The sequence below is a fragment of the Sparus aurata genome, chromosome 13 (genome assembly GCF_900880675.1).
Source record: "Sparus aurata chromosome 13, fSpaAur1.1, whole genome shotgun sequence".
NCBI classification, from domain to species: domain Eukaryota; kingdom Metazoa; phylum Chordata; class Actinopteri; order Spariformes; family Sparidae; genus Sparus; species Sparus aurata.
Window position 1 is genome coordinate 24,649,162 of NC_044199.1, and position 27,545 is coordinate 24,676,706.

Consider the following 27,545-nt stretch of genomic DNA (forward strand, 5'->3'; position numbering starts at 1 on the left):
AAGGAGTCATTTGATTGGTTATTGCTAGGGGACAGACAGCCTCAGAACAAGCGCTACAGCTACATCTTCAATTTAGGGCAAAAAAAACGGCCGTTTTTATGCCTTTTGGGGGATTAATGTAACTTCTGTCTTTACACAACTGTAGCTGGACGTATTTGGGCATTTAATGGAAGTCAAACCAGCAGAGATGAGGCCTGCTGCGCGCTAGAATAGATGATGTAGTTTAACGTTTTTCCAGCCGTTTGTTTATCAGGTGTGACAGACGAAGCCGAGTCTCTGGAAGGTAAGTGAGCCACCCTGCTAATACCAGCAAGCTAACTAGCTTCACAGTTCTGAATTAATAATATCTGTTTTCCGGTTTAGACCGCTAATGTGTGCTAACATGTGTAGTCTCACCACTAATGTAAGCTATTGTTTGACTGCCACCGGTCAGGTTAGCTGTCAGTGTGTCTGCTGATGCTGGGCCTTTTATGGTGGCTGATAGTGTGGCACCGACTACAAGCTAACGGTGATGGTAACATCTTTTGAGGAGGAACTCTGTATTTTGTAGCTTCTGTGTAGCTTTATGCTTTACTTGAAGGCTAAGCCAACATATAATGCCTTTTTCCACCAAATTATGCTTAACGTTACTTCCCATGACTGTCTATCAGCCTTATTTGTAAGCATAATACAGTACTGTGTTGGGGTTGATAACAACTTGATTTGTAAAGTACTTTTTTAACCAGAGTTATCAATGTACTTGAAGGTACACTATGTAGCTAAGAGAAAAATCTTCACTGATTTTCGCAGCTGAACAAACTCAGTAAACAAACTTATAGGACCCTTCTAAGTAGCCACCTTTCAAGCTTCAAACAGCTTCAAGGGGCGGCTTGTTCATACGGAAATATATAAAATGACTATTCCTAAGTTTGTATTAACTCATTAACATAAAAAATATTAACCTTGTGAGTTTGAATTTCTTTTCTAAGACACATAGCTACAGCTTTGCTTGTATTTTTAATTGTAAGTCTTCTTTAATCGTTTTTAAAGTGATCATCATATGGAAATTAGGGCTGCACAATATGGTACAATGTGATATTTGTATTGTGATTATTTTGACAGATATTGCATTCTGCTTTGCAATTGGAAGGAATAATCATTTTCTGCACGGTCTCAAAATCATGATAATGTGACACTTTTTTGGAGTATGCACAAAACAAATACGTTATCATACTTCTGGGGAACAAAACTGGTTTGGTCACACATTTTTCCAATTGCAGCTTCTTGAGATTTGGATAATATTTTGATTAATTGTGCAGCCATAACAGAAATGCTGCTGAGTGAAGATTGATTTGAAACATCTGCATTATTAAAGCACAACTTAAGGCAGATACTTTAACATTCCTTTTTCTTCTTAGACTCCTGGCCACGACTTGATTTGTTCCTGACATCTAGCACTCAAACTGGCTGACATGGATGAACAAAGTGTTGAGGTTTGTACCACATGTCAGACTACTCAGCTGAAGATGCTTAATCACTCACCTTGTTTACCACAAATGCAGCTGGAAGGTGGAGCAGTGTATGAGGTGTTGAAAACAGTGAGTCAGTTGTGCCCAAGAAGCAGGCTTACAGCAGGATGACTCGTGATGGAGTGCTGTGTCTACTGTAGAGGCAGGAACAGAGATATTGGTACTGAAAGGGAAGTAATTCCTGATGATAATTTGACATTGATTGTCTTTTGTGATTATTTATACATTTTTCCATTTTGGAAACGTTGTTGTTGTTGCCATAGTTGTGAGTTGTCCACTGACAATCCCATGACGGCTCAGGCTGAGTCTGTCGTCTAATCAGATGCTGCATATCTAACTATGTGGCAGCTCTGATCTCACTGCAATGTGTATAGGCAGAAGTTAGAGGAGCTCAGCTTGTCAAATGAGAGCTTTTTGAGGCTGTTGGTTGTAAAATACACCTGTAGCAAGTTGCAGATTATTAGTAAAAACTGTTCTTGTTGGAATAAAAAATGTATACGATAATAGTCGGCTGGACTTAAATGAGTAGCCTCTGGTTATGGAGAACACAGATTATATGTACAGATGGATGATTTGAAATAGAATTATGATATCTTGAGAAGTAATACACACTGTATCTAATGAGCATTCAGTGGAGATGTCTGAAGATTGTTACAGGCAGAATGTAATCTAGAAATTATAGGTCTGTTTACTCTAGACTTACTAAGTGCAAATAAACAATACAGTCCAGTAAACAGTTAACAATAAACCTACTAACCTTTGTGAAAACACATGATGTTCAGTTTGATTTAACTCTGAGGCGATTCTTGCGGCTGTAGTTTTTTTCTAACTGACACTAGTTGTCTCTCTTCTGTCCCTGTGCAGAGCATTGCTGAGGTATTTCGCTGCTTCATTTGCATGGAGAAACTGAGGGATGCTCGTCTCTGCCCGCACTGCTCCAAACTCTGCTGCTTCAGCTGCATACGAGTAAGTCTGTTTGCTCCAGGCAGGGACCACAAAATGTTCTCCTCCCTGCATCCCTCCGTCTTTAGCTATTAGATGTAAAGCCTGGTATTGTGCACAGAAAATGGTTTGATTATGTATACATTTTGATGCCCTTTATTTCTCAATTTCTCAAAGAATAGATTAAGTTTGAAAGGTCAAAGAGAAGGTGCATGCACAGTTGTGTAGCCTGAACAGGGAGCCAAAGTCCATCATTATACAAGTTTGTAAAAGAGAAAAGAATAGTATGGTATAATATTTAGTCTGTACCGTGAGGTTAGCTCCAAAAGCACGGTATCCTACATTCTAGACTCTTTCATATGTTACTCAAACAGGATGAACAGAGCATTTATTAAGGACTATTTTCAGCAGTGAATTGGTAAATATCTAATGCTTGAGTTATCATTGGGAGCATGTTTGCACTGGTTGTATTGAGATGCAATTATCATTAAATTGGAATCTCTTGTTTAACAGCGCTGGTTGACGGAGCAGAGAGCCCAGTGTCCGCACTGTCGGTAAGCACCTGCTAATACATATCTGTAACCCTTCATACTGTCAAAATCTGCAACTTTAACAAAACATGACACCTTTACATCATTTTTCATGTGTCCCATCACATTCAGTTGAATCTTTCTAGATGCAAAACTTCATAGCCACTTCAACATATTTAATAAGAATCTGTCACTGTGTTCTATGGACAGATAATACAAAACTCCTGGTGTAAAGGAAAGAAAAATGGCAAACAGTCTTTGGATAAGTGTTGCTTCAGTTTCAGCAAGTTGGTGTTGTTTCATGTGCTGTGTTTTATATTGTGTGACATGCTGTGTTAAAATGTCACTGTGTGTCTATGTACTTCAATGCACAGAGCTCCACTCCAGCTGAGAGAGCTGGTCAACTGTCGCTGGGCAGAGGAGGTCACCCAGCAGCTGGACACCCTGCAGCTCTGCAGCCTCACCAAGCATGAGGACAACGACAAGGACAAGTGAGAACTTCCTGTTTCTCTTCCACTCCCTGTTCTCATTAGTATTAGTAATAATAGTATTGTTACATAACTTTCAGCTTGATAGTAAATCAGATCATAACCAGATTTTAATCTCTAATCATTAAAAGTTGCGTTTAAATGGACATTTCAAACTGCATTATTTAAATTGTAGACTAAAGTATTCTCAGAATCAGGTTTCAAGCAGGTGTCAACATAAAAGGAATTTGCTTCTGTGTTTTGGTGCATAAAAAAGAAACATATATGGTAAGGGAAAAAGCAATTAGGCAAATCACGAAGGATACCTGAGAAAAAGAAAACGGGCAATTAAATAAGAACAACATTATGAGAAGAATTGTGAGGAACACAAGAGACGAGGAAAAAGAGGCAAAACTCAGAATGCATAAAAGGTTTTTTGGAGAAATTATGACAGTTGTGGCTTTTGCATGCCCTGCATCTTTTGTTGAAACATCTCTGTTCTTAATGTAGAAACAGGCAACTTTGCAAATTTCCCCCTCATAGTTCTTCCAGTAGATGCTGTTGCAGCAAAGACAGAGTTAGCAACCTGGTTAAGCAAAAAACAACCGTAAGAATCATAGACATAGTGAAATTGAGTTGTATACGGAGGCTATTTATATGCGTATGGTGTCATTTTTCTACATTGTGCTGTCAGTATTTTTTTGAGAATGATAATTAAATGTTAAAAAATAATAATAAAGGAATAATAATAATAGTCTTTACAAAAATGGTTTTCTTTTTTTTGCCAGTTAGAGATAAGTCTACAGGGATGAGTCTGACTTGCAGATGTTATATAACCTGTATAGCTTTTCATTAAAAATTGGCTTGTTTACTTTTGATTTGTCATGAGATCTGTTTTGGTTACGTAAGATGTTGAAAAGTGTTAAAGTTGGCAGTCTTAAAGACAATATTTAAATATACAGCTGGTCTGTGAGCTGCACACAAATCCTGCAGCTCAAAAGTTGATCTGATTAACCAAAAAAAATTCAAAGTTTGCATATATCTACAGGATGACAGTTACATGGCAGCTTTAATGAGGTTTGGAGACAGAGTCATTATTTCAGTACAGTGTCTTCAGTACGCAAACACACATACACATACTTCCTGCTTCCTGGCTTCCTGCAGTTACTTTTCCAAAGATTCAGCCGTGTCATTTATGCTCCTTGTTTGTGTCCTGCTTCTCCTCCACATGTTCTTCTTAATACTGCAATTTCATTATCTTCTGTCTCCAGTGTTTATCAACTTTGAGTTTCCATAAACTTTTCACAAACACTGAAGAAAAACAGGCCGACATTTTTGAGTTTAGAAGTTTCCAAAAAAGCTTTTTTCTTTCTGTACGACCTGTTGGTTTCCTGTCAATTGTTTGTTACTTTTCAGATGTGAGAACCACCATGAGAAGCTGAGTGTTTTCTGTTGGACCTGTAAGAAATGCATCTGTCACCAGTGTGCTCTGTGGGGAGGCATGGTAATGTATCACAGTACTTTTTTTATGCAAGCTTTCTTTGTCTGACCAACAATCCCAAACTGCAAAAATATTAAATTCATATGACACATATTGGAGAAACTGGAATTGGAACCAGTGAGGGATTGGTGTTTTTGTTTTGTCCAGCATGGCGGCCACACCTTCAAGCCTCTGGTGGAGATCTACGAGCAGCATGTAACAAAAGTAAAGGAGGAGGTTGCCAAGCTGCGTCGCCGCCTGATGGAGCTCATCAGTCTGGTGCAGGAAGTGGTGAGGGCTGCTTGTCACTTTTCTACAAGAAATACCAAAATCTATAGGATCTCTTAGAGGGTAAAACTCACTGAATTACCTTTCTCTGTTGATTTAAAAGATGTTTGTAGTCTTTAAAGAAGAAAATGTATTTTAAAAAAGTCAGGAATAGAAAAACCCCAGAGAAACCTCCGTGATCATCAAACCATCTGTCAGGTCCCCCTCCCGCTTATTGTTTCTAAGGTCAACTTGACATAAAACCTTAATGTACAGTTGATGCTGACAACTGACAGTCATTCAGCTACCACTTAAGTACTTCAGCATAAAAATGGACTTAAAGATATCAATTTGTATAGAAATATTGTACAGAAATGTTTCAAGTTCTGCTGACTACCACAAGATGGCACTAACATGTTGATATTTCAGCTAAGAACTAATGTCTGTTAGAAGAAACTGTATTGAAATGGCACCTGTTGGTCAGCTTGTGTGCGTGTGTGATGTGATGGGTCAGGAGAGGAATGTGGAGGCTGTCAGGGGAGCGAAGGACGAGAGGGTTAGAGAGATCCGAAACGCGGTGGAAATGATGATCGCACGCCTCGACAACCAGCTGAAAAACAAACTCATCACCCTCATGGGTAAGACTCCTGAACGCATCACTGTCACAATATGGCTGTGTTGATTCTGAGCTCATACGAAACTCTGAAAAGCTGGAAAGTGTCTTACATGCAGTGATCATTTTATTTAGGAGTAATTTCTTTGCCAGTTTTTTTGCCAGCTACAGTGGTGTTTTTCAGTAGTTTAATTGTTAATATATAAAATAACTTACCCAGAAATCAGATCATGTACCAGTGCGAGTAATTATTTTTTTTTTGAGAAAATATGTATAAAAACTTGCATAGCTTTCGCGGGACCTTGCAAAATCCTAAAGCTGTACCCCAAATACTTTTTTAGTTATGATTTTTTTTTTTTTTTTTTTTTTTTTGGCCCCTTTGCGCAAAATTTGAATACATTAATGTGATTCTTCTCATCCAAAAAACCGAAAGGATGATTTGCAGCATGTATTCATTTAAATAGATGTTGCAGATTGTTTACATTAATCAAAATATTTTTTTTTGCTACACAATAAATCTTGAAAATGGCAAATATAGATCTATATTATATTAATATAGTGTTTTTTAAAAAAAAATGATTTTTCACGGCTTTGAATCCTCAACGGAAAGGAAAAACCTTTCTGTTTTTAGAAAAACTGTTGTCCTGAAAACAGGGCCTTACAGGTTGGTCTCTACTGTCTGTAATTTCTGTAACACAACATAGCACCAGTCTCATGTTGAGTATCATCTATTATGCTCATAGACAAAAATATCAGTTTGTTGAGCAAGGTAACATTGTCAAGGAGAGATTTTACAGTTGATGTCACTGTGTGGGCAGAAAAGGCTCCTTATATTTTCCACTTGCATCCATGCCAGTTGCACGTAAAATGCTTTACATACAGCATGGGGGTTAATTAGGTTTAAAAAGTCACACCCATATTAAAGGATTCTCACTGTATTCCTTTGCTCTGTTAATCTTTAAAAGAATAGACAGAATTATTTACCCAATAAATGATGAAATGGTTATAAAATAAGGTCTTAATTGAAATGAAAAGTTTGGAAATTTATCCCAGGTGCCACATTTTGTGTAAATGTTGCTGCTTGTTCTTGATGTCATGTTTGAATAAAGCAAACAAGACATTCCTGTAAAAGTTACCTTTGAATGAATAACAAAAAAACATCCCTTTTAACAGCTTGCTGGAACCAGCAATGTTACATAATCTGTGTCTGGAAAGGGCCCTCGTTAATGCACCCTTACCGGCACTACAATATGTCTAAAGGTTGAGACCTTAACCTAACAAAATGTACAGACTCCCTGCTGAAAGAGGCACCTTTTTATAACCACGGGTAATATATGAAATATTTATCTGGACTGAGTGGATGGATGCATTCAGCGCCCACTTAAACAACCTGCACAGGCAGCCACTCACCCTCAGCAGCCTCCATCAGGGCTGACATTCAGCACAAGTTCACTGAAAATAGAAATGTGCTCCTCCCCACCAGGCCAGAAGACGTCCTTGACCCAGGAGACGGAGCTACTGGAGTCTCTCCTGCAGGAAGTGGAGCACCAGGTTGGTCGCCTACAGCAATTCAAGGCCTCCATTCATTTAACTGTACTGCATACCACTGTGTTGTTAGTGGTGTGAAACTGTAGTGAATTTTCAGGCTGCAGTGTGATGCGATGCAGTGAATTGCAAAGGTTTATCTTAAATGCCCTCCCATTATCAAAAAACAATCAACATATTCTAAACTTATTAGTTAAATTGCTGTGTTGTGACTATTTACAATGATTTTTTGGGGATCAGAAGAACCACAAGTGGATAGATTAAGCCAGGCCTATACACCCACTTTTTTTACACAGTCGAGAGTTTCGAAAGTTTAGAGTGCTGGAGGGGGGCTGGATTTTTTAACATTCTCTGAATCTAACTTTCAAAGCCAGGATTTTTTTCAGAGTTATTTTGTCTCTGCATTGTTTATTAGTTTTAAAGAAAGTTTAAAGAAAAATTATAACTACAAAAGTGCAGGAGGAACAAAATGCACCTTTTCAATCTAGGTTGCCTGCCAGCCTAGGTTGAAGCTTTTTTAATGAAATACGATTATTTTTGTACTTAGCAACAGACATAATTAACAAATGGACTAATTAGCCTATTAACAAAATGATCAAAGGTCGGAATGAGGTTATTAATGGGCCGCTCGTTGAAAAGGTCTGGATTCAGCACTAAAATATTAGCTACTTATCAAGTTGATATTGCTCTTGTTAGCAAACAGTTGCTTGCCATCCAGCAGACATGGATTATCATTCCTCAAGCTCATGTTTGTGTCCGGCTGATTCATTTAAGTCCAATATCAACTAATCTTTAAGCCTCGCTTTGCATCCTGCTTCAGTGTGGGTTTGATTGTATACAGTGCTATTATCTGAGCTTGTTTGCCAACAGTTACCTGCTACTGCATGATTAATACCAATGATGAACCATAAACTAAAGTTGTAAACTGTGAGAGAGAAAAAAGTTAAAAGAGTTGTGTTTGCTGCAGAGTTGGTGAGAGCTCTTTGTAGGTTCTTCATTAGAGCTGTACTGATCAATCAGCCAATAGTCAGCACAATTGGGCAAAAATTGATGCGAGTAAATAAATATATTTGCTCCTGTTTTGTGTAAAGTTTGGAAGTTTGGAACCAGCTGGAATCATATTGCCTCCGCTGAGATGGTTATGCGTTTGCCCTCGTTTTCTGTTTGTATGTTTGTTGGTTGCTTGGTATTTCAGTAGGATTACACAAAAACTTACAGATGCAGTAAAGGAATGAATCCAAGAAGTTTTTCCAACTTTCTTCAATGCTGAGAGACATTTTCATTAATTTCTCAGGGAGTCATACCTGGATCTTGTGGGAAAAAAATCAAGCATCTTTTGGTGGCTGCTATCTATAAGTGAGGAGAATTTGATACAGATCCTGATCTGGTGAGCTTGAATTATGGTTAAGCAGTTTTAGTTTGTTAAATTTAAAGTGATACAGGGTCATCAAGTTTGATATTGGATGAAGGTTTATTGAATAAAAGGGAGACTGTTGGGCCTTGGTGGAGGTATGCGCTCTAATGAGTGCCATTCTAGTTTAGTCTCTTATTTAAGAGATTCAACTAGAATGCAAAAGATATTTTTATATAACAGTTTGTTTGATAGGAGTTGATTTCAATGTTTTAACAATGTTTTTCCTCCATTACTGGAGTAGCTATACCTGCTGGGATTTTATAAACAAAATAGATGCTTCCGTCACCCAGATCAAAAACAATATGCCTTGATTGATGTTTTGTTTGGCTGTTTGTGTGTGTTGAACAGCTTCACTCGTGCAGTAAGAGTGAACTGATCTCCAAGAGCCCAGAGATCCTACTCATGTTCCAGCAGGTCCATCGGAAACCAATGCAGTCTTTCGTCACCACGCCAGTCCCTCCGGACTTCACCAGGTAATCTGCTCAGCTGCAGGAAAGGTTGTGCTAAGTACCTTGGCCGATCAGGAGTCCAACAGAATGTCATGGCTAGGGCTGATTGTATTGTATTTAGTTAATGAATCATTTAGATTATATTATATTATGAAATGGCTAAAAATGCTAATTTTTCCAAAACACAAAGATATTTACACACATGAAGGCAGCATAAATCCACATTTGAACAGTTGGAGGCAGAGGTTTTTTTTTTATCTGGCATTTTTGCTCGATAAATGACTCAGTGAATGACTCAGCTAACTGATCTATAGACTGAGCATTTGAACGCAGTATTTCAAGATGCTAATATATGAATGTGGGCATTTTGGATCTAAACACACTGAAGTATGAGGTTGAAAACTATCAAAACAATCCTGTCAAAGGATTTATCTGTATCCCACAAACAAGCTGTATTTAGATGCATTTTGAGGTGAATTTTACAGTGTAAAAATAACTGCAACATAACTAAATCCATTTCTTTCATATTGAAGTTTCAAACTTTGTTGAATTTATTTAAGTAAGTATGTCCATGGAGGACTGGCAGTGCCAATGTAAGCTAGAGCTTTATTCAGTGTGTGTAATCAGCCTTCCTCTGTGTGCCCTCAGTGAGCTGGTTCCTGCCTACGACTCCAGCACTTTTGTACTGGTCAACTTCAGGTAACTTCATTAGCTGAACCTTTCATTACTCATTAAACTGCATCGCTTGATGCTGTAAGCTTGCCACACAGAGTAGCCAGCGGCGGCTTTACTTACTGTGGCTGTTTACATTCAAAACTATTGCAGGTTAAAACATCTCTTTATTGAACGTATCCAAAATTAACAAACTCAATCACTGTGAAGAGGAGTCACTGGGAGTAGTCAGTCAGTGGAGGTTTGGTGGTTGTTGACAAAGAGGATGAGGAGAGCTTTGAAGCAGTTCCACCAACAGCTGAATACATTTTTAAGTGATTATTCCACTTGAAATTTGACTTAAACCTGGAGGTCCAAAGCAGTGCCCCAAAAGGAGCAATATCACCAGAGACGGACAATAAAACTAGCAGACAGCTTCAAATAGAAATACACTGTCATAGCAGCTTGATGTTAATACAGCTGCTAAGTGTTCTCCACATGGTTTGATATGAGTGTGTTTTGATATATGTGAGTTTTTGTGTTTATAGCACCCTGAGGCAGCGGGCTGACCCGGTCTACAGCCCGCCTCTGCAGATATCTGGGCTCTGCTGGAGACTCAAAGTCTACCCAGTGAGTGTGATTTTACTGATGCTTTCCATTAAAGCCTGGATACACTGCTCAGAATGAGCTCTAGCTTTGGTCATAATTAATTTCTATAGAAATTAGTCTAGTGAGTTTCAGGCAAAACTTGAGTGGGAAACCACATTTTCGGTCTTACTAGAGCACTCCATGGTTGTGATGACCATGTGGTCATGGCATTTTATGTTTGCATTGGAGTAGTAGAAGGATTTTTGAACGGTGGGTTTCTTGGATCCTACTGATTAGACTTATGTAGGTCATGTCCATTTGGACATGGAAATATACATTTTTTACCCAACATTTTCTACCTCTATTGGCACATATTTTTATCCAATCTTGGCTAAATTTGGAACATTCATTATTTAGATCATGAATTTGGTGCATGTGTCCCTGTTAGAGACTCTAATGTGTTTCCTCAGGACGGTAATGGTGTGGTCCGTGGAAACTACCTATCTGTCTTCTTGGAACTGTCTGCTGGACTCCCCGAAACATCAAAGTATGAATAGTTTCTTAACAGACCTGCTTTCTTTCTCTAAAAATGTTCTCTTTACATTCAAACCTCTGGAAGGGTCACATTTAAAATCTCTTTAACAGTGACTTTCACAGTTTGAGCCTTTTCCATAACAGTAAATATATTTTGGTTATTGTGAACAAATTTGTCTGTGTGTATATGTTTAATGATTACGATGAAACTCATTCTGTAATTGCCGCTGAAAATACTTCAGAGAGCAACAAATGTGTATTAATCCACAGCTAAAAATAGTTCCTGTACTGAATTGTGCTTTCACAGGCTTGTCCCTCCGGGAGAACTCAAACATCAACAGTTTTCTGTTTGTTGTTATTCACAATGACAGAAAAGTCTGCAGCCCCACTTCTCTTCTCACTTTCTGCCTTGTATTTTCCTGTGTTATAATGCTGTCTTGGTTCTGTGTAGGTATGAGTACCGTGTGGAGATGGTCCATCAGGCCTCCAGTGACCCAACCAAAAACATAATTCGGGAGTTTGCCTCTGACTTTGAGGTTGGTGAATGTTGGGGCTACAACCGCTTCTTCAGACTGGACCTTCTGGCCAGCGAGGGCTATCTGAACATGCAGACCGACACACTGGTTCTCCGGTAGGCTGACACATACACATACACATACACATACACATAAACACACACACACACACACACACACACACACACACACACCATGCTATAGAATGTCCCTGCGGGCGACCAGGTGTTGTGTTGGCTACCATGTTGGCTACATTTGCTATAGAGCATGGTCACCTGCACTATTTTGTTGTAAAGTAGCTGTGTTGTCACTGGCTAACAGTGTTTTCATGTGTGTGCTGCACAGCTACCAGGTTCGCTCACCTACCTTCTTCCAGAAGTGCAGAGATCAGTACTGGTACATCAGCCAGCTGGAATCGGCCCAGAGCGGCTACATCCAGCAGATCAACAACCTCAAAGAGGTACTCTGTGTGTGTGTGTGTCAGTGTGTGTGTGTGTGTTTGTGTGTGTTATTGTGTTTTTGTCTTTGTTAGAATCCATTTAAGTTTTAAGATCTTCAAAGTCTGTGCAGCTTTGTGAATTTGAGGCATCTGGATTCGTTGTTACATCTCTGCAACCTCTCTGACCTGCTAGTGCATCTGTCATTTCAAACTGTTGTTGTTCAACCAAACATTGTTCAAACAACATAATGTTTGTTTGTTGCAGGATAAAAAAAGCTGATTGTGTTATTTTGTATAAAGAGCAGATCACATAGGGCTGTATTATTTTCTTTATTGGTTAAAGGGATATTTTTATAATGAATGTTTGAGATTGGCCTTCCTTTTCTACAATTTTCTGATTATGTATAGACCTGTATAACACAATCCAAGGTGACATCTTTACGCCTAAATACAATACAAATAAAATGTTATTAAATTTAAGACAACATCAACTCGTCACATTTGAGATGCTAGAGCTAGAAATTGCAATTAACTGATTATGAAAATAGTTGCCTGTTAGTTGATTAAATGATGAACTAATTGATGCATCAAAAAAATGCTACACTGAGGCTTTGTAAAGGAGGGGCAGAAGGAACAAATGGAAAGCATGCAGGGAGAAATTGGGTTTAGTGTAGACTTTTATTGATCCTGTTAAAAGCTTTATCAGTTGCTGGAAAAAACATTAGGGCAGATTCAATCACAAACACTAACATTCGATTACCTGCACTGTTTCCTGTGAATCCATTGTGTGTTTGTGAAGGCAATTTGAATCTTGTTCGGGAAAGTAAATTCAAAACTATGAAATATTCATTAAATTAAATAGTTATTTATTTACTAAAAAATGCTGATTTTAAATTTGACTTAAACAGTTTGATTACATGAAATCTTATGAATTATTACATTAAAGGGGATTCTAGAAATGTATTGTATGCTGGTGAGTCAACAAAAGTATAGCAAGATTGGTATAGTTTTTTTGTCTTTTTATTTTACTTAACTTATTTTTCAAGCACAACATATTTGTAAGAAGCTTACTTGAATAAATAAGGAGAATTTCTTTTAAAAAAAACATTTAAGATTGTTTGTGGTGTTGCTCATTATGATTATTAAACTAATATCCAACTGTGACATCTCTATCAATCTTCTGGACTGATTTAATATTTTTCATGACAGAGGTTGGCCATCGAGCTGTTTCGCCGTCAGACGTCACGCAGCTCCTCGCCCCCCGACCTGAGGCTCGCTGCAGGCACCACAACCTCCGAAAGAGACCCCCGCTCGGTCAAGAGTGACGATGACATCCAGACTACTTTGAGCAACACTAAAAAATGTGAAGAAGAAGAGAGGACCCAGCACGATGACTCTAATGTAAGGATGGAATTTATTGTGCCAGACTGAGGTAGCAGCTTATTGCTTCTTACTGTTATTTGACTGGAACTGCGTGGTTGACTTAAGTTGTGCCTAAGGAGCAAGCAAAGATGAAAACATGAAATATTCCGTCTTATTCACATTCTGCCTAGAGACAAAGTGGTTACACAGAATATAATGTTGGTTTAACAAAACTTGCCCTCTGACCACAGACCACCTGGTCTGTTGTAATGTTACCACTCCTAAAGATGATGTAGTTTGACGCCACATCACTGCTACACAGGTTGTGGAAAGCCTGTTGCATTATTAGCATGGGTGAAGTTACTCTTGAAGAAATGAGGATATCTTTACCACATCACAGAGATCTTGGTGTGATCACACTGTGTTGTTCAGGAGCTGTCTGACGGTGACTTGGAGGTTGACTGTCTGACAGAGGAGGAGGTGAACCCACTGGATGGCAGCAGCACCTCAGGGAGCTCAACAGCCACCAGCAACACTGAGGAGAACGACATTGATGAGGAAACCATGTAAGGAGAATATCACATAATGTTCTGGCTGCTCAAGTTATACACTTGTTCATGACAGTTTTTGCAAAAAATGATCATTGAATAAAACACAAAATCCTCAGTTTCCTCCTTTTACTGAATACATTACTGTGTATATTTATACAGGTCTGGAGAGAATGATGTAGACTTCATTGGGAATCTGGAGACAGAAGAAGGAGAACTTCCTGATGACTTGGCTGGAGCCACAGGTAGAATTTAGACACCAATATTAAGTTATTTTTTCACTGAAAAATCTTGTGAAAGCAGAATGTTTTTTCTTCATGGATCCCAAAGTTGAAGCAGATTTACAGCATGTACTTAGAGAGGAGGGAGGGGATTGCTAACTGCAGAACGGACTGGAAGTTAGCTAAAACGACACAGCTGCTTTAGAGGTTTTTGTACAGTTTAATCTGCTGATGAATAATTTGATCTATAAAATCAGAACATTTTAAAACAAAACATCATCAACATTTCAGGCTAAGGTGACTTCTTCTAAAGATGTTGCAAAATCCACAGACATCCAGACTACGACGAGGATCACATCTTTACATTTGAGGCCATCACCATAAGATATTAAATGTCCTGCCTCATATCAAGGCTTGCTTTCTCTTCAGCTGAGACAAATAAAAGCTTCAGCAACTATTTGGGAATTTACCAAATCAAATCGACTTGTACTGTTTGACAGCTACACAGGCTGAACATAGTGCTAAAATGGTGGGCCTCAAAGCAGCTCCTTCAGTGTGTTTGACTGTGTTGGTGTTGAAGAGGATGAGTCACTGTTAGTTCACTGTACCCCTTGTAGTGTGCTGATATAGAAACACTTGGTGTCTGTATGCGATTTGAGAGTCAAGCTCAGCAAAATATTGCTGCACATTCTTTGGGTCCCACAGAGGAGTAATTGTTTATTATAATTGAGTCTTTCTTTGCGTAAAACCACAAGAAAAATACACCTTTTTCTTGTCTGTTATATAAATCAATATTTATCAAAAAATAAAATATATATATATATATATATATATAAATATATATGACATGACAGAGACTACAATGATATCTGAACAAGAATGAAAGCTCCTAAACAATTAAGATGTACAATAATGTACTAAATGAAATATTATATTAGTCAAAACATAACACTGGCTGCTCTTAAAGTACAACCTTATGAGAGCCATACAACATTAGTCTTCTGTCTGTTCTGCAGGCGGATCCAATGTGCATTCCTTGCATCGCAGTACTGCTGTTGGTCGCAGTGTCAGTGGTAGCGGAGCTGCTACTGGTGGTGCTGTTGGTCCCAACAACAGCAGCCTCCTGGAGATCGACCCGGTCATCCTAATCCAACTGCTGGATCTGAAGGAGCGCAGCAGCGTGGAGTCTCTTTGGGGTCTTCAGCCTCGGCCTCCTGTGTCTCTCCTGCACAGCCAAGGTCTGTTACGCACCCAACCCACTAACAACAAATCATTGCAGCTAATCTGAGAATTGATACTCAAACTTACACACAGGGTCCACAAAAATCCTTTTGGATATAGCAGCTTTTGTTGACAGAGGTTTATCTTTTTAAGGGACACATTAATAATAAGTGAAAACTACTTGGATCAAATATTTCTCCAGGGACTGAGACAGTCTCTGATATCATAATTTTAAATGATCCTCCCTAAATCACGAGCAGCTAGGTAGGGTTTAGTTGAGTATGAGGACTAGTGTTATCGAGATGAAGACACAGCTTCAGTGTGGACAGGACCAACATAACAAATAAAACAAACATGGATGGCAACAAATGTGACAAAATCAAACAAGCCAAAATACAGTTACTTGCCTCTCTAATTAAAATAAACTGTGAAAACAATATTAAAAGTACTCTCCTGAGCGCCATGGAGACCTGTCTTACTGAGAGTCCCATTTTTGTTTGAGGCTCATGTATGTGCACGTGGGTAACACAATGCACAATCCTGCCAAAATCTCCATACTGTTCCAGTGAGCAACAAGCGGTGGTAATACACCAAGGAACCCAGCAATGTGCTTACAGAGAACAGGGCCCCACTCATATGAGGGGAAAAGGGCAAAGCTTTCTGCAGTCCATGGAAACCAGTAAAAATCATGTTCCTTCTAAATATAAGCAACGATGACAAGATTTGTATTTAGAATCATAAACTAATGAAACAACAAAAATAAACACTTTATCTATTGTTATATTAGTAAAATATAAAAAAGCCTGTTTCACAACGAAAACCCACTCGTGAAAATGGTATGAGGCATTTATTTTGTATGCAAGGTCAAAACATCAAAAGTACACCGTAGGCAGCTGGCCACATGGTCTGAAAGATTTACTGATCTAAACTAACTATTAGCTAATGTTGGAGTGAATTTTCTTGCCATGCCAGGACTTTCATATAATTCAGGATGCCAGAAAAGAAAGGAGATGAAAAACAGGGAGCTGAGAAGGCAATGACTATTTTTTTCAGTCACCTCAGAAAGCTGCTCCTAGGCAGGCTGAAGAGGCAAACGATAGTCAGGAGGCTAATGTTACAGCTAACAAACATGTGCAAAGGCCACCACCATCTGTGAGAGAGAGGATGATCTTTATATTTAATTAGCCTGGATGTGTCCATGTGAGATATTTAAAAAAATAAATAAAAAAGAATTAGGCCTCAAGCATAAATGAATTATTATTGAGTAACAATGAATGTGAGCAGAAAATGTGTTTGTTTGCAATAAAACTCCACAGGGTACATTTTAACATAACTACATAACTTGTACAAATCACAATGAGAAATGTTCATATTCAGTGAATGCTGTTATCAGACAGGAGTAATTTACCTGCTGTGCAACTCAGTTGCCACTAGCAAAAGCATGATTGAGTAAAATGGTTAGTAGAATATATGAATGGGGAGTTCAGAATCAGAATCGGAGTTTCGGAATTAGTCCCGCAAACAGGGAAATTTGTGTATCACAGCAGCCAAAGGACAGTTCAATATAACAATAAAGGTATATCAAAAGGTAAGAAATAGAAATGGACTTGTATATACATAATATGTACAAATATACACGATGTAATTATCAACCGTGTGGGCAGTGTAGATGTACAGCTAGAAGCAAGAGTTTTGAGACTTGAACTAAAGGTGCATGTTGAAAACTATGGGTTGTGGTGGACAGAGCTGCAATGATTATTTGAGTGAATAAATTAGTCGACAAAAAGTTAAACATTTGCTTCTTAAATGTTAGTATTTGCTGTTTTTCTTGATAAATGAAGAGTCTTTGAGCTTGAGATTGCTGGTATGGCTATAGAAGCAATATGAATAAGTCATTTTAGGCGATGAGCATTATACATGTAAAGTATATTTATGTAATCTTGATCACACTGTAGCTGTGAGGCAGCACGATTCTGTGGTTAGAAAATCTATTTTGTAACCCAATACTGACAGATTGGATCCTTGCCTTTATGACATTCGTTGTACTTTGAGCTAAATTTATAAACCAAACCTCTCCCAGCAGTTTAACTAAAAATGAATGGGAGAGAGGCTTTGAAAGGTCTTATTTTCTTCTGTTTCACGCTTCATTTCCTCCAGCTCATCCTCACTCCAGGAAAGAACGAGAGCGGCGGCCTCAGGTGGTGCGACGATCAGCTCCAGACTCGGGGGTCCTGATCCGCCTCAAGGCACAGATGGCTGAGGTCCGCAGCAAGATGTCTGATGTGAAGAGTCAAGTGATGGAGGCCCGGGGGATTGGAGAGCCAAGGCCTTGCCCATCAGGGAGCTTCAGTGTGGAGGAGGTGCCCTCTCACCACACTGACTCAGAGCTGTCAGCTTGTCGTAAGCCCGGCGAGCTGGACCTGCTGGGGAGAGCAGCTGCGACTCGGTCCAGGCCCTGCCGCCCTGGTGAGGACTGCTACACTGCTAATGCTGCTATACAGCTATAGTGTTCCAGTGTTACACAGTGAAGTGAATGTAGACTGAAAACTAGTAGTAATGTCTTGAATTTTCACAATCCAAAGCTAAAAGATCATCTACAGTTTCTTGTGGACTCTCCAGTACGACCACTAGAAATCAGAAATCAGTAAAAAATCACTTGTAGTCTGCAGCATGGTCTTGTGTGTCAGAGGTCACTAAAAACAAACTGTACACTAAAGCCCTGTGAAAATGAACACTTGTTGCACCTGAAGTGAGTTAATTACATAATGAGTACTTTTTTACTAATTATGATAATCATCATTATCCACGTGTAATTTTCTGCAGCTAATTTGGATCGTCAGTGGAGGATTTCCAGAGTAATTTCTGACAGTGCAGAAATGAGCCTATGGTGGCTGTGGAGGCTTGTTTAGAGCATTTCATCTATTCTGTACTTGGGTTTAAATGATGCAGATTAGTATTTTTGGTATAGCTTTACCCAGAGTTATCTCAGTGAGCCAGAGATGCTAAAGCAGGGACCCCAGTGACTGGATTTGGACTGGCTGTGTTTAGACTAAAAACAACCTATGTGAGAGTGAATTCAAAATGTCTTGGGCCCATAGATCTGAGATAATCATACATTTGTGTTTGGGTATATATTTTTTTTGTGCAGCCAGGAAATCTCTGTCCCCGGTCCTGGACAGTAGCGGCTCTCTGGTGGTGAAGAGAAGGAGTCCAGAGGAGATGGAGAAGGACCTGAGAGGAGCAGACGTGGTTTCAGAGATCAGCCTGCCTCATCTTAAGGAGGGGCTGGGAGGTACAGAGGGTCAGTGGTTTTTCTAACTTAATTGACTAGTAAAACCAGAATTGATAAATTTTTAAGCTGTGAATATACAACATAAACATAGTATCAACATTTGTATATGATTATTATAATATATATAAATTTTTACAAATGTTTCTATGTTGTTAGGATTGACTCATCCTACTAATCCACAGCTGCATTAGCTTTCATTTGGAATTGTGTTGCTAAGCAAATTATCTAGCTCTTTTCTCCCCATGTTCATTAGTTGGTTACTAAATGTTAGGGGTTTAAATCACCAGTTTCAGCTCAATTTGGTATTGCATTGAATTTTTTGACAATGATACAAACAATGCTGTTGACACGTCTTTTCTCCAAAATCATAAATATTCCTGCAATGCTGGGTTCTTTCTGAGAAGGTGAGTTGATATCCATCCTCGGTGTATTTTTCCTGGCTGCTTGCCATTATCTGCCTGGCACTAGCACTGTTTGAAGGGGGAAGGTTCAGGAAGGCGGTAAGCCTTAACAGAAAAGGTGGTATAGATCAGTGTTTTCACTTCACTTCGATAATATTGGAGTGTTAATCATTAAGTCAATATATCACTCCAAATTGATGGATCATTTGGTCTGCTGTTTGGTGCCAGGATGGTCATGTCCGGTTCATTTTTAAGAGTTTGTTTTTTGTTTTGTTTTTTTTGCTGAAAGCAGACAATGCTTATAAGAGTGTTGAGGGTGAACCAGAGCTATTTATGGGGAAGGATTAAAACTACAATGAAAGATGAAAAATGACACATTTTTAAAAAGCCCTGGAGAGTTGAAGAGAACTGCAGAGTTGTGTGATATCTTTAAAATAAAAATATTGATTATTAGAGCAGTTTTGATAGACCTTATAGTTCCTTATGTTGTGTGTCCTTGAAAAGTTTTAAAGTGTCTAAATAATTTTCAGGCCAATAATTCAGATTTTAAATAGATTTTGACAGTTCTTTAGATTGGCCGAACTTGATTTGTATTATGAAGTAAATATTACTTGTTGCATTCATTTCAGTCTTTCTTTTTAATTCTCACGGTGTGGTGTGTGGGCTAATCATCTACTCATCAAAACAAAAGCTACTTCTAGAAGTAAAAAGTTGAAATTGTTTCCATCAATGTTATTTTCATGTAACATAAGTTAGTGCAAGTTCAACTGGATCTGGCTGAGAACAGTGCATTGAGTGTTTGATTACATCCTGTTAGCTAATTTAAAGCCCGCTGCACATGTGCAAGAAAACATTAAAATTACAAACTTTAGCTATTGAGCTTAGAGTGCCGTGGGAACCAGGACAAACACAAAGCCACAAAGCTGGTGGCTTTGTGTTCTGGTCAGGCACCAGCGCAACAACCTTAAGTCCTGCAACTCTGGTGACCCCTGGTTAGGGTTAGGGGTTCATTTTTTCCAGTATGGTCTTGAAAATACAAAACATAACAGCCTTAAAATAGTCTAACCTTCAGAAACCCTGCACCCAGTGTTTCAAAACATCAATCATAAGCATTGTAGACGTTTTGGTAAGGTGCTGGGTGACCTGACTTAACTCGGGTATCTAGGTTGATGAATCTTAAAGTATCTCCTCAGAGTTGAAAATATACTCGTCCACATACTCACTCTGCTTTACCTGCTCTCACTCTCCTCTGCTTCAGAAACTTAAAATAGTTCAGGCAGCTGATCTCTGATAAACTGCCGGATGTTTAAGCACTCCATACTCCTCTTCACTAAAATTTTAGTGTGTCAATATTTCAAACAGTGTTTACACTGTTCCAGACATTCGCTGTCCCAGTGAACAAACACTGACTTCTGAGTTTTTACAACCTATTGTATTTTCGTTTGGCAGTTCACAGTGCACCATTGTTGGAACACATTCCTCATGTGTACTTTATTTATTTCAAATTGCTTTTTATCATTGACTGCTAGCTGCAAACAGTGTTAAAAAATTGTATCTATGTCCTCAATAATGTCCAAGGTTAAAGGAGTAGCAGTAAAGTTTCCAGTTTTCTTGATTGTAGTGCTCTAAAGAAAGTTTTACAAACTGTTAAGTTTTGACGAACCACTATGAGTCTCATAAGCCTTCTACAGCATTACCCCACCTGGCCTCAGTGGATTGGATTTCATCATTTCACCAAGTTAAACTAATTTGCCTGGATTGAACTGAAAACTTAAAACAAAAAAATAACTGTGTTTTCCCATCGTGTTGCTTTGCTCCTGTTTTTGCACCAGGAGTGCTGAAGGCTGATGGCACCCAGACCCCCCTCGTGTCCCTCAGCATCTCCTCATCTGATCAGGCCTCCACCTCCAAGCAGCAGTACTCCTTGGTGGAGCAGCAGCAGCAGCTGTATGGGGCCTCGGGGTCCAGGGATGACATCTTCTCCTTGGGAGGAACAAGCTATATGACTGCAAGCAAGAACTGTGGCAGCAGGACCCTAGGGTGCGAGATTCATTTATCCATTTAGCTACAACAGATGGTTGTGTTACTCATACTCCAACAGTAAACTCCTCTCGTCACCTGCAACTCACAAAGACTTCCATTTCTTCCTACTACAGGGCAGCCAAGTTGGACTTTGAATCTGAGAGCACAGGAAACTCCCATCAGTCGTTGCTGGAGGGATCCTCTGCACAGCCACAGTCAAATGAAGGTTGGTTCACCTTTTGGAATTAAGGGTGGGGTGATCGATTCTAGAAAAAAATAATTGATTGCAGAGTCTCATTTACAGAACGTCAAATACTTGGTGTCAACCAGGGAACTAGACTCAGCAATAAATCATTTCTCTCCAGAATCGCTTAAATGGTTGTTTAGGTAGCTAATCATAAACGGTGAAAACAACGAGGAAATGGCACTTGTAAAGCCCTCTAATCAAGACGCTGTACCTCAGTTCACGATTTAATCAGGTGTTAAGTGTTGGACTATTTCCTGGTTGGGACCAGAAACGTCCTGGACTCTCTGCAGGACATATTCCTGCACATAATCCATTCACATCCACATCTCAAATTGAGAATTGTGGTTTTTGCACAGATTCAACAAATGAATATGTGTTAATTAGTGAGCTTTACATGCACTGGTAGGTGGATATTGTGACTTTTGGACAGCACCAAGCACCTGCCACTATCCTTCATGCTAAGCTAAGTAAATCAGCTGCTAACTGTGGTCTAATGGAGAGACGAGGAAGGTGTTGATCTTCTCATCTAACTATGTGCTTCTGTCAGTTCCTAACAACTAATTTTCCTGATGTTAGATGAGTAGACTAAATTCAATTATTAGTGGATTAAACTAACGTTTCTAAAAGTAATACACTTAATCAGACAACGTATACATTTGATGTGTTTTTGATAGAGTTATCTTATAAAAGTTGAAAGTTAAGTTTTTGCAAAAGACCAATAATCAGCCATGTGATGTGTGAGGACTTGATTCCAGTCAGGGCGCTGCAGTGCCAAACCAGTTTTAACTAAAGTTATTTTGATTGTAAACCTGTACTTTATTTTTCTTTTGTCCTTAAACTTTCATCGCCAAATAAAGTCCACTGAAAAAAATGTTTGTACAGGTCTGATGGTGTCATCCAGTTTTGTGTTTTCCTGTCTGTAGATCAGTCACCATCTGTTTTGGTGGCAGCAACAAGCAGTGACAGCGACACTGAGGACGAGGCTCTGCAGAGCAACAACTCTCGCTACGACAACCAGACTCCCCCTTGCGCAGGTAGACGACACACACAATGTCTATGATGACATTAACACACACACAAAAGGTCACACACTGTTAAAGCTCATGTACACTACGTGGCTGATTTAGAGCTTTGAAATCAAAACTAAGGACCAAACTCCCTCATTGTCACTGCTGCTGTGACTTGCAGTCAGGAACCAACCAATGAGAATGCATTACACAATGCAGCAGAATCAAATGATTGTTTTAATCAGTAAGGACAGCCACTTTTCAGCAATTTACTTTGTCTTTCTTTTTCTGAAGAGTGTTTCTGTGTAAATGTGTTTTAAATTGAAACTCTCGCCAAAAAGCAACCATGGCTTTATTTGTGATTAAATATGAGTCAAATCTTAGTGTAAATGCATAATTATGGACAAAAGAGGCACTTTTTAAGATTTACCGTAGTTTCGTTTTCGGGCAAGCTAATTTTCAATGGGGTGCAGGGGCACAGAGTTTACTAAAAAGAAGGTTTTTGAACTACTCACGGTGGGAGCTGGATCTCCGGCGCACCGCCGTCAAGGCAGACAAAAAGTGCCAATCCCCGAGTGCAACCTAACGGGCAGGAGAGTAATGGATCGATACTTTTTGTCTGCCATGACGGCGGCGCGCCGGAGGTGCTACTGCTAACGTGAGTTGTCCAAAAACCTTCTTTTTAGTAAACTCTGTGTACACAAACAATGTTCTTAATGCAGACCCTGGTGATACTACGAGCAAAGTTTCATGTTGTGTCGAGCCTTCTTAATGTTTTAAGAATAGCGAAACTATGGTAAATCTTAAAAGCGCCTCTTTCGTCGTAATTATGCATTTACACAAAGGTTTGACTCATATTCAATCACAAATAAAGCCTTGGTTGCTTTTTGGCGAGAGTTTAACTTTAATGTATCCTGTCCTGTCCTAAATGTTACATGTTGAGGTTTTTTTTAATGCAGACACATTCTGCACTTTTAGCATGTAAAAGGTGTTCCACTCCATGCTAATACAGTAACAATCTAGCATCGTGATAGCTACTGATCAAAAGTTTAACCTAATTTTTACCCTACAAAGAGGGCGTACATTGCTCTTCTGAGCCATTTAGAAGGAGCATGGCTGCAGATGAGTTATTTCACTTCTTTCTTCTTCCAGGAGAGCAGCTTCTGTCTGATGACATGAGTCTACCCGCTGACAGGTGATTCCCTCCGTCTCTGACGAAACCCGGCAACCCCCTGCTTTATCCTCAACGGCCACACAGTGATGCAATAACGGCCAGAGACGACACACATGCTAGTTACACAGATCTGTAGATTAGAAACTGCCTGTTTTGCATGAAATGAAGACGATGCAGCAGCTCACCTGCGTGTCCAGAAACGGAAACATTTCTCTTGGTGTCCTTATAGAATTGATGATAATGATGGCCAGTTGGTCATGTGTTCGTGGATGGAGTTCAGGAAAATAGAACCTGTTGAGATGACTTTACATTATATAAATAGAACATGCCCCTTTAAAAGAATCAACATTTTAATATTTTACCTGTTTTAAAACTGGACTTTCACCAACAACATCCTCAAGCAGGTTCAAGTCTTTACCCAGTTGGTTGTCATTTAACAGGCATTAAAATCCTTCCAGTTTGTTCATGGTCAATTTAGTAAATGTGCCTGGGGAAAACATGACAACCTCAGCAATATTTAGGGCATAAAAACCTGTTGGAGGCATTACATTTTCTCTGGACTGCAGGGCATATAGTCACTTTAATTAACTTTCAGTACAACATCTGTTAACCCTCTCAGTGTATCAACGCTTTTGTAAATCTGCCAAGTCTACAGCTTGTTTGCAAGAGTCCGAGGATAAACTGTACATAATCTGTAGCCTGTCAATAAGAGCTGAGTGTTTTATAATGGCTTGCTGTTGGTGTTTAATTCAGCCTGTCTGGGCTTTAGTCTCCACACCTACTCGACTTCCTTCACCGTGCAACTCCCAGCATTGGTGCTCAAAAGACTTAATTCACTCCTGAAATGTTCCGTTTTAGTGACACAGCAGCTTGTTGCATAAAATCTGTGCTTTTCTTTCTCGAGGTGAACATGTAGTGCTTAATTAACTTTTCTGGTAACTTTATGTAAATGTCTTCGCTCTTAATGCCAGCAGCAGCAGCCACCACAGTGTCTGTCTTTATGTGACATTTGAAAAGGCTAAATGGTCACTGACTCACACAGATTATAAAGCTGCTACGGCACTGATGTCTGTGGGCTGAAACTTTGACTTGCTGCAGACCCGACTCCCCCCTGACATCACGGACCGTAGTTACAAGTGCAACATGACGTTAATTCACTAGATGACTGAAAATGAAAACTTGGCCAGTATCATTCCTTTAAAGGAGTAGTTTGACACTTTGGGAAATATTTGCTTTCTGGTGGAGAGGCAAGCTCCAACCTACTGCTGGTCTGCTTATCTTAGCTTAGCTTAGCTTAGCTTAGCTTAGCGTACAGACTGGAAACGGGGAAACAGCTCACAAAGTTAACAATGTTCCTCTGCTGACTTGTGATGCTCTGGAAGGGTGGAAACTCTGAGCTGAATTAGTGACGTCACGGCAGCTGTTTCCCATCAGCTGTCACCGCAGAATACCCTGAAATAGAACCTATTTTCCACAGCAGACAATTTGAGTTATCATAGCAGGAAAAGCACAGGTGTTATTAATAGAATTAGCGATGGCTCTGTTCTGTTTAAGTGTCCCAGTAAGCCACAACTGAGCCATCATCAAACTGAAGCAGCTAAATGAAACGCAGTGTTAAAATATAATATCAGTCACACCTGTGCTTTTCCTGAAGTGCTAACTCAAAATGTCTAATGTGTAAAAAAAAAAAAAAGGTACATGAAACTTTCTTTGTAAAGTGTTTTTTCACACTAATTACACAAAAGACCATATTCACACGGCAGCCATTTAACTGTGAGGTCACACTCAGAGTGAGAAGCTTAAATGCTTGGATAGTCGGGAACATGACACATGACACTGCTTCCTGATTGATCGGCAACTGAAAAGATGATGGATAAAGTCTGGAGGGGCATCGGGACGAATTTCAAGGTTAAACTACAAATTTGTGAACTCATTAGCTAACGTTAGCATTCAGCCATTATCCATCATGTTTTTAGTTGGTGATCTATCAGGAAGTGGTGAAATGATTTGGTTATTTGTTGGATTCTTTCTTTACAGGACTTGCAACCTGGAACACAGTCAGAGGAAGATGGCCACCGTGTTAATATTGTCTATAGAGGTAAATGAAGAGCTCAGCTAAGGATTGTTTTCATAGTCGAATCATGTACCGATTTTCTAAATCAATCGCTTGGTATTCAAATGTCAGCAAAGAATGAGAACTGTCCTTCACAATTTTCCAGAAACCCCAGCTGACATTTCCAAATGTCTTGTTTGTGTTGTTTTTGTCCAGCCAGCTGTTTAAAATTCAGGTATTCATTTAAATATCATAGAAAGGCAAGAAACAAGAAAATATCAAAATTTGAGAAACATTTGAATTTTCAAGACCATGTCGGATAATTGCACCATGAGGATGGTTGAATTATTTTTGTGGAGCTCTGAAAAATTACATTTGACAAATAGAACAGCAACCCGTCTTTCAAGAAACAGTGCATCTGTTACTACACGTTTTGGCACTTTCGTCAACAAAAATTATTTACAGAAACTGCTGGGTAAAAGTGACATTTCTGATTCATTTTTCAAATATGCTTTCCTACATCCTGAGCTTTGATTGAATTGGCAAGCACTCAGACATTTTTTCTAACCTGGACAGATAAAACAATAACTATCTGCAGGGTTATAAAGAGGAAAGGGAGAATTTTTTTCTTTTGTAATTTGGTTGAGTGGACCCGTCAGGTTGAACTTGTGCTGCATTTAGGGATCTTTTAATTTTAATGTAACTTGACAGCAAGGGTTTAAAAAATCTTTGTAATTATGTAACATGTGCTTTGTGCTGCTCTGTTGGCTCACTGCTTCACTGACTTTTCTTCATGGATATATTATTATTCACCTCACTACTCTTAACAAACATGGCAAACTCGTGTCAAAGGCTGCTGCAAAATGGTGCCCATTATTGGGAGACACGGCACGTTTCCCTGCTGTGTTAAAAGCTGGCGAGGTTGAGAACAGAAGTACATGTTTGGAAGTTTAACAGACTTTTCTGCACTTTGACTCTGAAGCGGACCTTTCCTCTTCATCCAGCCACGACTTAGATTGAAGGCCACTAAATCTTCAGAGCGACTTCTTCAGTCGTTAGTTTACATTGTAAATATTTTGTATATATCGCTTGCTTTACATGTGCCTGGAAGTGCATGGCTTTACTGGCAGGATTAGAGGAGAAGGGACGTCTTGTTTGCACCAAGTCGAACTGAAATCATCAACTATAGTGAAGTTATTTTTGAAATGTAGTCTCCTCTACAGCTGCGGTCCACTTTATCGTGTGAGTTTTCACTTTCCTTTGTTACAGCTGCTTCACATGTTCACATACATGATCGAGGTGCAGCCAGACTCTCACCATTTATTAACCTTTTCTCTTAATTGTGCTTGCTGTGTCAAAAGCTGTTTTCATTTTGAATGTTCCCAGAATGCACTGTGCATTATTTGATGTGTACATTTCATTAATATGTAATAAATCAAATGTTTTAAGATCCTGGAAAACATTCTCATGTCTTCTGTCTCCCATTACTTTGCGTTTGGATCACAGATGATGCACCATCACAGTGAGGTTATAACATTTGTACCTTAAAGAGTAAAGGATAATTCCAGTTCATGTCAGGTCAGTTTTTTATTATACTCTCAGTAATGGATATTGTCAAAGGTCAGTTTGGGAATTAATGCCTCCTGGAGATTTAGTTCAAACCTGATTATCTGTAAGCTTCCTGCCCCATTAGATACATTTTTAGCAATGTTGCTGCTTTTCCAAAAAGTTGTGTCTTATCATGACTTATCGTGTATATCGAGCTGAAAAATGTGACGACTTATTTCAACATTAATCAGGGTTCGTACGGGTGCTTGAAATCCTTGAAAGTGCTTGAATTTCAATGTTGTGTTTTCAAGGTCTGAAAAGTGCTTGGATTTTAGTTTAAGTGCTTGAAAGTGCTTGACATTATAACTCTGTCTTTTACAAAATTGGGATCAGACTGGATAATTAATTTCTGAAGTTTTTGCTATTATAGAATATAATTTTAGATGTTTACAGCATAATACAATGTACATAATTGTGATAAAAAGTGAAGAAAAAAATCACAAGTAT

The 27,545-nt window shown here is 39.0% G+C and overlaps 1 protein-coding gene across 4 annotated transcripts; it reads left to right on the plus strand.

Moving 5' to 3' along the window:
• Positions 1–26,952, plus strand: trim37 (tripartite motif containing 37). Of its 4 annotated transcripts, none has more exons than XM_030437938.1 (26): positions 1–283; positions 1,398–1,472; positions 2,373–2,474; positions 2,964–3,004; positions 3,355–3,471; positions 4,864–4,951; positions 5,096–5,218; positions 5,679–5,832; positions 7,291–7,358; positions 9,115–9,239; positions 9,864–9,914; positions 10,415–10,496; positions 10,925–11,001; positions 11,440–11,619; positions 11,849–11,963; positions 13,152–13,343; positions 13,737–13,870; positions 14,015–14,097; positions 15,090–15,311; positions 17,452–17,760; positions 18,443–18,595; positions 20,820–21,027; positions 21,144–21,235; positions 22,180–22,290; positions 23,416–23,458; positions 25,475–26,952. In XM_030437938.1, exons 2-26 carry the CDS (start codon positions 1,452–1,454, stop codon positions 25,554–25,556), a joined length of 2,973 nt encoding a protein of 990 aa, XP_030293798.1. In that variant the 5' UTR covers positions 1–283; positions 1,398–1,451; the 3' UTR covers positions 25,557–26,952. The 4 variants fall into 4 exon arrangements, with proteins under 4 accessions (XP_030293798.1, XP_030293799.1, XP_030293801.1 ...); XM_030437939.1 differs by having other exon boundaries at positions 2–283; positions 5,709–5,832; XM_030437941.1 differs by having other exon boundaries at positions 2–283; positions 23,416–26,950.
• The last annotated feature ends 593 nt before the right edge of the window (positions 26,953–27,545 follow it).

Coding starts and splice junctions, on each gene's coding strand:
- trim37 (XM_030437938.1), top strand. CDS start 1,452: ATGGATGAACAAAGTGTTGAG. Junction 13,344..13,736: donor CCCAGCACGATGACTCTAAT/GTAAGGATGGAA, acceptor TGTGTTGTTCAG/GAGCTGTCTGACGGTGACTT. Junction 17,761..18,442: donor GTCCAGGCCCTGCCGCCCTG/GTGAGGACTGCT, acceptor TTTTTTGTGCAG/CCAGGAAATCTCTGTCCCCG.